Source organism: Peromyscus californicus, unplaced genomic scaffold (genome assembly GCF_007827085.1).
Source record: "Peromyscus californicus insignis strain IS unplaced genomic scaffold, ASM782708v3 Scaffold_8__1_contigs__length_139910024, whole genome shotgun sequence".
NCBI lineage: Eukaryota > Metazoa > Chordata > Mammalia > Rodentia > Cricetidae > Peromyscus > Peromyscus californicus.
Genome location: NW_026294606.1, coordinates 99,675,667 through 99,688,245, shown reverse-complemented (window position 1 = coordinate 99,688,245; position 12,579 = coordinate 99,675,667). Strand labels below are relative to the sequence as shown.

Here is a 12,579-nt window from a genome sequence, read left to right as displayed (position 1 = left end):
TAGATGACCGCCAGGTTCCAGTTTATATTGAAGAACTATTGATAGCGGAGAGTTGCTGAGGGGGGGGGGGTTGTTTGTGTTTGTTTTGTTTTTTGAGGATGTGGCCAGCTGGTAGGTCACCCATGACCCCACGGGTGGCCCCACACCCACACAACATACATGGGCAGCACTAACTGGAACTAACCGGTTGTTTTACTTTGACTTCTACTGTGATAACATAGGAGGATCAACAACAGCCAGGGGAGGAGAGGGGGTTCTTTGGATTACGCATTCCAATCCCAGCCTATCCCGAAGGGAAGCCAGCAGGAACTCAAAGGAGGAATCTGGAGGTGGGGGCTGAAAGGGAAGCTATGGAGGGACTTCCTGGCTTGCTCAGCTTGCTTTCTTATACAACCCAGGACAGCCTTCCCAGGGGTAGCACTGCCTACATCAATCATTAGTCAAGAAAATGCCCACAGGCATGCCTACAGGCCAGTCTGATTGAGCCATTTTCTCAGTTGATGCTCTCCCTTCCCAGGTGACCCTGGCTTGTGTCAAGTTGATCGGGAGGTGGGGGGGGGGGGAGCCAAACCAAACCAAAAAACCCAAAAACTAACTAGCCCATGTGTAGCAGAAGTTTCTCCAGTCCCATTCTGCCCTACGGTCCCACAGCCATTTATAAAATAATCATTCAAAGGTTTAATATTAATTACCAATTGTATGGCCAATGGCTTAAGTTTCTTGCTAGGTAGCTCTTATAACTTAACCCATTTCTATTAATCTATAAATTGCCACATGGCCATGGCATTGCCAGTCTGCTGGCATCTTGCTGCTCCTTCAGTGGTGGGTCTTTCCTTCCTCTCCTTTCTTCTCTCTGTATCTCTGCTGGGATTTCCACCTGCCTCTAAGCTGCTTCGCCATAGGCCAATGCAGCTTTATTTATCAACCAATCAGAGCAACACGTATTCACAGCATACAGAAAGACATCCCATAACACCCATGGGTTATTAAAAATAAGTCATGGCGGATCTCTGTGAGTTCGAGGCCAGCCTGGTCTCCAAAGCGAGTACCAGGAAAGGCGCAAGGCTACACAGAGAAACCCTGTCTCGAAAAACCAAAAAAAAAAAAAAAAAAAAAAAAAAAAAAAAAGTCATGAAGATCAGAGGGAGCATATGGGGGGGGGAAATGGAGGCTAGATAAGATCATACTTTGTTGTATACTTGTATGAAATTCTCAAAAATAAAAAAAAAATTTCAAAATCCTTTCCCTAGTGGTATATCAAGGTGGATTGTGAGACTGATCCCTCAGGATGCAGGCAATAAGCAGAGATGCTGTCTGCAGAGAATTTAAAATCAGTAATAAGACCCAATAAAAGGGCAGGTAAAGGACTTGTCATTAAGCCCAATGACCTAAGCTTGATCCCTGGGACCTGTGACAGGCCTCCAGACCTTAGTAGGCCTCAGACCTTAGCACAACTGACTCCATGGTGGAAGCACCATTCAGGCCATAAAACTGAGCACGTGGATAGCACCACTTGCCAAAATGAAAACAAGGACCTAATCCATCAAAGTCCACAGTTCTGGGAAAGTCTCTAAACGTATTAAGCTTGCTTTTTGGCTTCTGCAGTTCTGCTTCTAGCTAACTGCTCTTGCTAACTGAGCTGTGTCAACCCGGGATGTGGTTTTGTGTTGAAAAGCTCATCTGAGAAAGGTTTGGGGCTACACTAGGATCCTGAACACCCACTGTAGTTGCTGGTCAGCTTTAATAAAGACTCTCTGTTGACTCAAACCTGTGTCTGAGTAGTCTTCTCTGGTGGATACTTCAGAACAGGATCATATGGTAGAAAGAGAAAACTGACTCCTGCAAATTGTTCTCTGACCTCCACATGTTCACCATGGTATGCAAGTACACATACATACAAAATTAATAAATAAATATAATAAAGAAAAAATAAAAGCCAAGAAAGAGGGTAATAGTCAGCTTTTTTTGTTTGTTTGGGTTTTTTTTTTTTTTTTTTTGAGACAGGGTTTCTTTGGGTAGCCCTGGCTGTCCTGGAACTCGCTCTGTAGCCCAGGCTGGCTTCAAACTCAGAGATTTGCCTGCCTCTGCCTCTGTCCCTGCTGGGGTTGAAGGTATGTGCTACAACACCTGGCCTGCCAGTCAGCTTTTTATTTCCCACTCCCCAGCAACTTTATACAAGCTTCTCAGTGAAATACCATCTTCCTTCTAGACCATTCCTCTTTCCCAGTCATGATGGGGTCAGTCACCATCAACAAACACTGGCGGATCTTTGTTGGTTTCTTCTCAATGTTTTATTTTTCAAAATATACAATTTATTTACATCTTTATTTCACAACCACAGTTTGTATATTTATCTCAAAATCTCTAGATAGCTTCACCGTAAACAGCATAAATCACAGGACCAGTCACACTGCTTCTCTTTAGTCTTTGCACCCACTGGGTTTTTGACAAGTTTCAAGTAGTAATGGCTTGTGGGTAGGAAAGAACAAAAAGGAAGGCAAGATGATTTTTTATATATATATATATATATATAAGCTCAACACATAGGATTAGAAAGGGCCATCTGACCAGCTACTTCATTTGAGGTCAGATTAAGAATATTTATGTAATTTATAAATAAGACTTCAGGAGCAGTGAGGGCTCTGGTTACAAGGAAGAACGGTCTCAGGGTGGGGAAGGCAATAAGGCACCACATGAAAGCCCATTCTTGGCTTCAGGAGGCACTGCTGGGAGGGTCCTGAGTTGGGGCAGGCATCCACCTGTGTAGGCGGAGGCCAAGAATGGCAAGGGCTAGGGCGGGGCTCTCACCAGTGCAGAAACCTCTCCAGCCTCCTTTGGGGAGCGGTTTTGTGGTTTGGGGCAGAGGGGAGATGGAGAAAGCAGCTGTTGATTCCCAAAGACAAGGGCCAGAGGTCCTGTCAGCCTTGCACCAGATGCCAGCCACCCTCAGGCTTTCTGCCCAGGTAGATAAATGCCGGCTTACTTCCACTGAGGCAGCTGGTGGTACAGCTGGTATCTGGGGTTGGCAGGGTCCAGAGTGGCTGTCCTGGAGTCTGGGCATGGCCTGTGGGAGGCGTCGCACTGCCTCTTCTCGGGATAGCCCTTCATTCACTTCTGAACCATCAAACTCTCAAGAAAGAGCAGGAGGGTAAGATGTGGCCACAGGCCTGCACACCATGCTTCTGCTGTGTGCACAGTGGCCCCTCTGCTGCGTGGGGAAGCTCCCAGGGAGCCCAGGGTTCGAAGGCACAGGTGGGGTCAGTTTCCTTCATGCCCCTTGGGGTCATTACCTGGACCCTGAATCAGTACTGAGGGCTGAAGCTTAGGCAGAGATGCCAATGAGGAGGTCATAATTCTCTGAGAATGAACTGGTCCCCAAGGGCCACTTGGCTATCAAGAGGATGCTATCCTCACACAGTAAGCCAGAAGGGAAGTCCTGCCTTAAGGTCTCCACCAAGCCCCAGGGCTAGACAGAGCCCATCCTGCCTGGCCAAGCTGATCCCAGCAGAGTTTGGATGGAGGCGGGGGTAGGACAGGGTGCAGGGGCCAGGGCTAGACCGAGGGCAGAACAGAGGGTCTAGGGGCTGTCACTGCATCTTCGGGTGGGATTCCTCTGGTATGAGGGTGTGGAAAAAGTAATCCCACAATTTAGTGCTGATGCCAAACCCTGCAGAGGGAGACACAGGGCAGAAGATAAGACATTAGAGCAGACATTAGCACACAAAGGAATTGACTTGTGTAGGTAGAGCTAGGGGAAATTTCAACATCTGTCCCGCAGCCCTTCCCAAGGGCCAAACACCTGTGTCTCTACTGTTCTCCAAGATATAGGTGGTGTAACCCCAGATTCCTTCTGCGGTCTGAGTTCCTGGATGGGCCTGGCCCTACCTGTGTTCGCCAACACTGCCCTCCTCAGCTTCTCCCTCTTCCTTGCTGGGTCAAGTTCATTCCTGCCTCAGGGTGCTGCTCCTGGAAAGGCCTACTTCCCAGACACTGCCTTCTTTTCATTTGGGTCTCAGCTCCAATGACATCTGCAGTGACCTTGAATTACCTGATCTAGGGCTTTACATGCCAGCAAGGGAGTCACAGTGAGCACTTGGCTAATGAGTGCTGGGAGTGGCTAGAGCTTCAGAGGAACTGATTTCTGATTTCACTCAATTCAAATTAAGTTTTGATGTGCACATATATATTTGACTCAGTTACTAGTTAACTCAGAAGTATGTTTGGAACAACTTATATCTGTGAATCTGTCTTTTTAACTATAGATTTTATTGAAAAACATAGATAAAGATCAAGTATTCCTGATGAAAATGTAGCATATGTATTGAGATGTGCTCTTGGTACAAAATAGTATAAGGGAGTGTAAGAGGGTCATTAATGCTTTTATGTTAATTACACGTTAAGATGGTAATACTCTGGCAATATATCATGAAATTTTCTTTTTCCCTTTTTTTTTTTTTTTTGAGACAGAGTCTTATGCTATAGCTCTGGCTAGCCTGGAACTCCCTATGTAGACCAGGCTGGCCTCAAACTCACAAAGATCTGCCTATCTCAGGCTCTAGAGTGCTGAGTTTAAAGGGGTACACTACTATACCTAGCCCAATGCTTTCCTGCTTTTTTTAAAGACACTTATCACTGTCTGAGACAATCTTTGCCATGTATTAATTTCCATGTTTGCCCCTTTGCACAGCTATCTACACAAAAGAGCTCTCGGCATATGACATTCCCTGAACGGAGGCCAGCTCTTAGTTGGGGGCTGAATGTGCCAAATAAGTCAATAATCAAAAATAAAGGCTGAGAAGCCCAGCCTTACCTGATTTCTGGTATTCAAAGTGATGCTTGACGTGGTGGGCCTTCATGTTGTACAGGTAGGAGCCCTTGTGTGGTGAGCCAAAGTGCAGATAGTAATGGGTCATGTCATAGAGGACATAGCCCAGGAGCCCCCCTGCAAAGATGATGCCTGCCACGGCCTCCGGCAGGATGAGCCTCAGGAACACATAGAAGAAGGCAATCACTAGAGAAGCTGGCACTGGGGGGAAGACCAGGCGGGAGCCATCAAAGGGTGCCTGTGGACAGAGAGGCGTGGTTACCAGAGGCAGCCCAAGGCTGGTGGCCTATTTGTGGTCATGGTATGTCAAGAGATGCTACTCACAGAGTGGAGCAGCCAGGTGTTCCACTGAGGGGAGAGTGACCTGTCCTGGAAAGGCTTGGTATCTTTGTAGCTTTGGGACAGGCAGGTCAACATGCCTGAAAGACCCAGAGAAAGTATCCTTCTTCTTATTTACTAGCCAGGATGGGACTTGGCAAACTGCACAAGGACACACCATGCTCCTGAGATCACTTGGGTTCTGGAACTTATTAGCTACCAGACAGGAGTCCTGACCTCATCTACCAAGCCCTTTGCTAGAGGGACATTCTGGAGTCATGTGGGAGAGCCGCACATCAGCAATCTGGGTGGATACAGCCTGTGGTGAGAGGATCCTAGGAGTTGAATATGATGTTCCCCTTCCCCATTTCTCAATTGGAAGCATCTTTGTTGAAGATGGTTTACAGTGAGGCAGAGAATCAGAGCCTAAGCCTTTGGCTCTTGACCCTCAAAGGAAGAGGGAGGGTTACTCAGTTCCTTAGTCTCCCCAAGCTTCAGTCTCCACTGTGGGACAGGAGCACAGGAGCACCACCTTCAGAAGACAACCTTCACAAGGGCGAGGGGTTTTGTCTGCTTTGTTCACTGAAATCTAGTACGCTACCTGCAGTATTCAAAGAACATGACTAGGTCAATGAACGAGTTGTAAGCATCAAAGATGATGATGAATTTGGGTGATGCATAGACATCAGTGTTAATAATCATGGTGTGTGCATAACACAAGAGTATGTACGAATCGTACTCATATTGTCCCTCTCTGGCTCAGATGAGAATGTCCAGCCCAGTCACCCCTCTGAGTAAGCACAAACATCTTCTGTGTCCATCACTCCAAGCCCAGAACTGGATTCTCAGGAAGACTCTTGGGAGCTGGCGATAGCTGCAAGGCTTCCTGGAGCTGGCTGTGTGTGCTGGGCCTGGAGCGGGACCCATACTGCTCACCTTGTGGTGCTGGCCGTGCATAACAAAGTGCAGCATGATGAGGTAATGGCTGTCGCTGGGGGGCTTCATGTGGAACAGGAAACGGTGGATGACATACTCCATGAGGGTCCAGAAGAGCATGCCCAACACAAAGAGGCCTGGGAACATGGACTTGGGCACCGCCACTGAGTAATCTGCGGTGGAGCCAGAGAGATGCTCAGGGTTAATGGGTGTCACTGCCCTCTGCCTAGTAGCTATGGGCGGCTACACTGAAAAGCCCTATGGGAACAGGGGAGGAAGACTGTGAGAATCTGTAGTGGGCTTGGGAAAGGTTCTTTACTAGAGCGAAGGGGCTACTGGTCAGGCAGCCAAGGTTTTCCTAATGGGGGCTGTAGGAGGCACAGCTCTGGCTGAGTGTTGATTCTCTACCTAGAAGAGGGTGACTCGGTGGCATGGGGGAAGGGAAGGAGACCATCTCGAAAGAGCCATCAGAGCCAGCAGTCACTGATAGAAGGAATGAACAGCTGCGGACCGTGTGCATGGGAGTGGATGGACAGGAAGGACAGGAAAACCTAAATACAGAGAGGTCAATAGACTTGAAATCATAGGATCCGAGGAAAACTAGCAGCCTGGATGGAGGTGGGAAGGCTGTGAGGGTGTAGTCATGTGTCTGGATGGAGGTGGGAAGGCTGTGCAGGTGTAGTCATGTGTGTGGATGGAGGTGGGAAGGCTGTGAGGGTGTAGTCACGTGTGTGGATGGAGGTGGGAAGGCTGTGCGGGTGTAGTCACGTGTGTGGATGGAGGTGGGAAGGCTGTGCGGGTGTAGTCAAGTGTCTGGATGGAGGTGGGAAGGCTGTGCAGGTGTAGTTATGTGTGTGGATGGAGGTGGGAAGGCTGTAAGGGTGTAGTCATGTGTGTGGATGGAGGTGGGAAGGTTGTGAGGGTGTAGTTATATGTCTGGATGGAGGTGGGAAGGCTGTGTGGGTGTAGTCACGTGTGTGGATGGAGGTGGGAAGGCTGTGCGGGTGTAGTTATGTGTGTGGATGGAGGTGGGAAGGCTGTGCGGGTGTAGTCACGTGTGTGGATGGAGGTGGGAAGGCTGTGCAGGTGTAGTCATGTGTGTGGATGGAGGTGGGAAGGCTGTGCGGGTGTAGTCATGTGTGTGGATGGAGGTGGGAAGGTTGTGCAGGTGTAGTCACGTGTGTGGATGGAGGTGGGAAGGTTGTGCAGGTGTAGTCATGTGTGTGGATGGAGGTGGGAAGGTTGTGCAAGTGTAGTTATGTATCTGGATGGAGGTGGGGAGCAACTGCTCATCTGGTCTGAGTTTCCTTTGGAGGTGACCAAAGGACTTGGAACTAGATAGAGATGGTGCCAGAACTAAAAGCCACTGTGCTATTCGAGTTAAAATGGCTAGTTTTATGGTGTGTGAATCTTACCCCGTTTGCATTTTGTCTGCTTATCTATTATTGAGATAGCCTCCCCACAGGTATATGGCTAAAGCAATGGCGTGCAGAGAAGAGGGATATATCCTTGATTTCTCGACAGCCTCTTGCACTGCCATGCCCAATCTGTAACTTAAATCCACTTGTCTATCCATCTGTCCATCCATCTCAGTTCACTACTTTTCTTTCTAGATATTTATTTCTAAGTACATGCTCTTTAACTGCTGTGCCATCTCCCCAACCCCGGTTCTCTGTTCCGAATCCCTCTACCTTATTACCTATCAGGCCCCAGGACAATCTCAGGCCTCTGCTCCTGCTTCTATACCTCGTTAAACCATTCAGGGATACCTCATGGCCAGTAAACAAAGTCTAGTCCCCCCCCAAACACAACGTCCCATGTCCCTCAAGTCTTGATCTTCTAGATATGTCACCTACAGGGGCCAAATCAAACCACCAGTGGTTCCTTCAGTGTGCCATGCCATTTTCTCCCGCACATACGAATTTGCTAATGCTCTGCCCTGGAGTCCCTTTGCCTTTCTTGTCCTGGGGGATCTAGTCCATGTGGCCCTGACATTTGTCTTCACCCACTCTGGCTGGCTTGTGCATCTTGCTCTGCCCTCTGGTACTACCCTGAAGCACTAGGAACTGTGATATCATTGATTCTTTGCCCCCAGCTTGGAGATAAGGTTTTTCTTCTTTTTTTCCTTCCTTCCTTCCTCCCTCCCTTCCTCCCTTCCTTCCTCCCTCCCTCCCTCCCTTCCTTCCTTCCTTCCTTCCTTCCTTCCTTTCTTTTTTTGTTTTTCGAGACAGGGTTTCTCTGTGTAGCTTTGTGCCTTTCCTGGATTTCACTCTGTAGCCTAGGCTGGCGAGATAAGGCTTTTCTATAAGTAAGGTCTTCTTTATGTGTCCAGCTTAACACGACAGGCTCACACTTATCAGGAGAGAAACGGTAGAGAAAGCTCTTTGTGGTTTGTGCCTGGATGAAATTGGATCCGTGCCACCCTAGGAGCAGACCAGGCTCAGAGGGAGGCAGCTTTGAGAGGTACCTCCGAAGGGCCCAGGTGGTCTGTAGGCAGGCCCTGGACCAATGGCCACGGGGGCTGCTGTGGAAGGGAGAAAGCCTGGGCAGGTGGGAAGCAGGAGTGACCACTAGATTTTGGGCCAGAGTCAGGCCATACCTCATTCTGACAAACGGCTCCAGGTGAATTTCTAGGTGCCTGGGAATTACCCCTCACCTGGGAACGAACACGAGCTGCAGCTCCAATTGGATCTCATGTGCTGCGTTCCTCTCCAGAAGCCGCTGTTCCCCCTTGAGCTTTCACTCCCCCCGGCACCCTAGCTCTTCCGCATTCATTCTAGGGCATTATTTGTCCAGTAGCTGCAATGGGACCCCGCTGAGTGTCCCTTTACCTCGCTTTAAGAGTTCTTATTTGCTCTGCCTGTGACCTGTGCCTTGCATGGTGACCTGCAGGAGGAGGAATGCATGAGGCAATGTGTCTCTCATGCCACTGTTGCTGGCATTGCGGCCCCAGCTTGCCAGCCTGCCACACTGGACCTTTATCACACAGGCACATTTTAGCTGTCTGCAGAGGCCTGTGGTGCTGTGGAGCCCTCAAATCACTGTCCTTGCCATGGAGAACAGCCCTTTCCTATAGGTCAAGCCTCCACCCGCCTCCTCACCCCAGTATCGCCTAGTCTGCCCATCGGGCCGGAGCTGGTACTGAGTGGCATCTCTGGAGGAATCCAGCAGAGGGACCTGGGCCAAAGCTTTAGCGTCCCCTTCCCCCTCTGGCTACCAGCCCCGGCGGCCCTGCCACTGTTGGTAATTGTTAGGGGAGTGCTGGGCAGACAGTGGGCGATTCAGTGAGCAGGCCTCTGAGCAACAAGCCCTGTGCTGTGCCTGAGCTATTCAGCGTGGGCCGAAAAGGGTAACTGTGGCTAGTGGGGTGTGCACGGTAACCCTCTGGGCTCTGGGCTGGGTTGCGGGGGCACTTCCCACAGTGTGCACATCCCCCACCCTATCTTGGGTGAGGCAGATAAACTGAGGGCCCCAATGTTGTGGGAGGCCCTTGTCTTGCTGTCCTCGGGGGATGTACGAAGAAGAGAAGCCTCTGTGTGTGGAGGAAGAAGCCTCTCTGTCTGGTGCATGTCAGGAGCAAATTGTGATCAGACGAGGGAAGCAATACCCCCAGACAATACCCTAAGGTGCCAGGTAGATTACTTGAGAAGTTGTGCAAGAGAAGAGGCATGTGCCTGGAGACTGAGTCTGTGAGCCAAGATGGCAGAGTGGCCACTCTGAAAAACTCAGTTCTACGTGTGCTTTGGATAACAGCCCATGCCAAACTCTGTCTGTTTCCTGTCCCCTAACTGGAAGCTGGGGGTGGGGGCAGTTGGTTTCCACATCCTAGGCCATATGGCCCTGAATGACTCATTTACCTTTTCCAGGCTCTATGTTGTGTGTTCATTTGTATGTGTGAATGCACATATGTCTGCAGGTATGTGTGCATACACGTACAGACCAGGGGACAATCTTGGGTGCTGTTCCTCCTCAAGAGCCAGCCACTTTGTTTTTTGAGACAGGGTCTCTCACTGGAACTTGAGGCTGGCCAATTAGGCTAGAATGGCCGGCCAGTGAAGGCTGGGGGCCCATCGGTCTCTATCTCCTGAGCTGGGGGATTACAAGTGCTCACCACCAAGCCTGGATGTTTATATAGATGCCGGGATCAAACTCAGGTTCTCATGCTTGTGAAGCAATTGCTTTACCAAACGAGTTATCTCCCAGTCCCTCATCTCAGAAAAAGACCTGGAAGATAACATTGTATGCACTTAACCATGTACTATGTGATGTTTTTACACATGTATACCTTCTGGAATAACTATGCTTCCTCAACTCTGAAAGGGGACAGCAAATGCCTTTCCCATGGGGCTGCTGAGAGGAGTCTCAGGAAAGTACACAGTCTGGCACATGCTCCACCCTAAGTAGAGGGGATCAGGTGTCACTACCAGGTCAGCTTCTATTGTGTGGCCCTTAGCTCTGAAGATGGTCTATGGTGCTTGCATATCTTTTCCCCAAGTTCTCCTCCAATCTGTGATGTGAACATGGACTCATCTACATGTAGCTGTGCCACCTGATAATACTGATTCCATCTATCTATCTATCTATCTATCTATCTATCTATCTATCTATCTATCTATCTATCTATTGTCCTTTGTGATAGAGACTCATTATATAACCCTGGTTAGCCTTGGTTAGCCTTGGACATACTATGGTAGATGAGGCTGGCCTTCAGCTTACAGTAACTAATTCCCTTGCCTTTGTTCTTGAAGTGCTAGGATTACACGTGTACCCACCATCCCTGGTTTTCATTTAGTCTCTCAATGAGGAATTCTAGGCTGTACATTCTCTGTTATTTGAATTGAGACAGGGCCTCACTGTACGGCCCTGGCTGCCCTGGGCCTGCTAATGTATGTAAGGATAGCCTCAACTTGTAATGATCTTCCTGTCTCCACCTCCCAAGGATGACAGTACTACAAGAGGGGAAGTGCCACACCTAGAACATTCTCTGTTCTTAATCTCAGAAGTTCTCTTCCTCTGTCTTTTTATTGCTAAGAACGTGATGATATGACTTTGTTTAGCGTCTGTTCATGTGTTGCTCACTTGTGTATCCATGGGGTTGGGGAGGACAATTTTTTTTCTATGCTAAGCCTCACTTTGACCTGTTTGTGATGTGGTTTCTCTATGCCCATAGAAGCGTAAGACTATGGGGGACACAGTTTCCTGTCCTCAAGACCCCCAGGAGCAATTCAGGAAGAAGCCGGTTTGTTGTTGTTACCTGTTGTGAATGATGCGAAGAGCCGGGTGTTGTCCTGGCTGAGGGTTCGGTAGTAGGACCAGCTGAGGTACAGCACCAGGGGCACCCAGATGATGGGGACACTATACCTGCAGGAGGGCCATCAGGGCGAGAGAGAGAGAGAGAGAGAGAGAGAGAGAGAGATGCATGGGAGGAGGGGAAGGGGCAACAGGGTCCAGCTCCTCTGAGGCACATATTTTAACTACAGAGCAAACAAGATAAGCACATGCAGAAAGTATGTGCAGAACCGTGGTCAAAAGGCACGATGTTGTGAGGATCAGGGGAAAAGAACAGAGAAGCTGTGAGTCCATCTGCCACCCCCCGCCCCCGCTCTGGTTTTTTGAGACAGGGTTTCTTTGCATAGCTCTCTCTATCCTGGAAGACCATGCTGGCCTCAAACTCACAGAGCTCCATCTGCCTCTGCCTCCCCAGTTCTTAGATTAAAGGCGTGCGCCACTATCACCTGGTCTGACTCTGTCTCTTGAGATGAATCACTGGCAGACAAGATTATGGGGTACCATGATCACTGACTCTGGACAGCTATATAGACACTGTCCTCTTGTGGCAGGGGGAACTAATTGCAGGAAAAATTGTTGGCGTGCATTAAAGGCTTCTAACCCTACATAGGAGTCTGGAAAAAATCAGGCACAGGCACATGGTAGGATGTTACCCAGATAGTAGATAAAACCACATGCAGAAATTGATTATGGCTACAGCCTGTCCCCCTCTCCCAAAGAATTTACAATAGATCCTTTATTTTAAGGAGGAACTCAACTACTCCCTCCCCTTCTACATTTTACTGGTGTTACCAGCAGAGAGGCCCATCTCAGACCCTGCATAGTACTCACCAGACAGTCTTGGAGAAAGCCTCGATGAGGTCAGAGTGGAAGAGGCGAATGGGCCTGGCCACCGGCTGGTGAACCCACTCATCATACTTCTCTCCCAAGTGGCCCACCTGCCACAGAAGAGGCTTCTGCCAGTCCACCAGGTCCTGCAAGAGACAGATTGGACCCTTGATATTCATACTTCTGATATCCATTTCCACATCTCTCGGTTATGGCATCCTATGCTCTAGCACCACCTCAGCTCATGTGGTATGTGTGGAGCTACATACACAGTGGCTTTGGGGAGGGAAATCCAGATCTAACTACATTGCCCCTTCCGGCCCCTGGATGTGGAATCCAGATCAGGCCCATGGCCTAAGCTTGCTTGAACCAAGAGCCTTCAG

The 12,579-nt window shown here is 49.2% G+C and overlaps 1 protein-coding gene across 1 annotated transcript in view; it reads right to left on the bottom strand.

The window, feature by feature from the left end:
- Positions 1–2,264: 2,264 nt before the first annotated feature.
- The window catches only part of Fa2h (fatty acid 2-hydroxylase), a 54,481-nt gene continuing 44,166 nt past the window's right edge, over positions 2,265–12,579 (bottom strand). The window contains exons 3-7 of the mRNA XM_052727920.1: positions 12,200–12,342; positions 11,334–11,440; positions 6,080–6,252; positions 4,811–5,063; positions 2,265–3,667 (exon numbers count right to left, since the gene is read on the bottom strand). Of these exons, the coding sequence (XP_052583880.1) occupies positions 3,588–3,667; positions 4,811–5,063; positions 6,080–6,252; positions 11,334–11,440; positions 12,200–12,342 (756 nt within the window). The 3' untranslated portion in view covers positions 2,265–3,587. The remainder of the gene's footprint in view (positions 3,668–4,810; positions 5,064–6,079; positions 6,253–11,333; positions 11,441–12,199; positions 12,343–12,579) is intronic.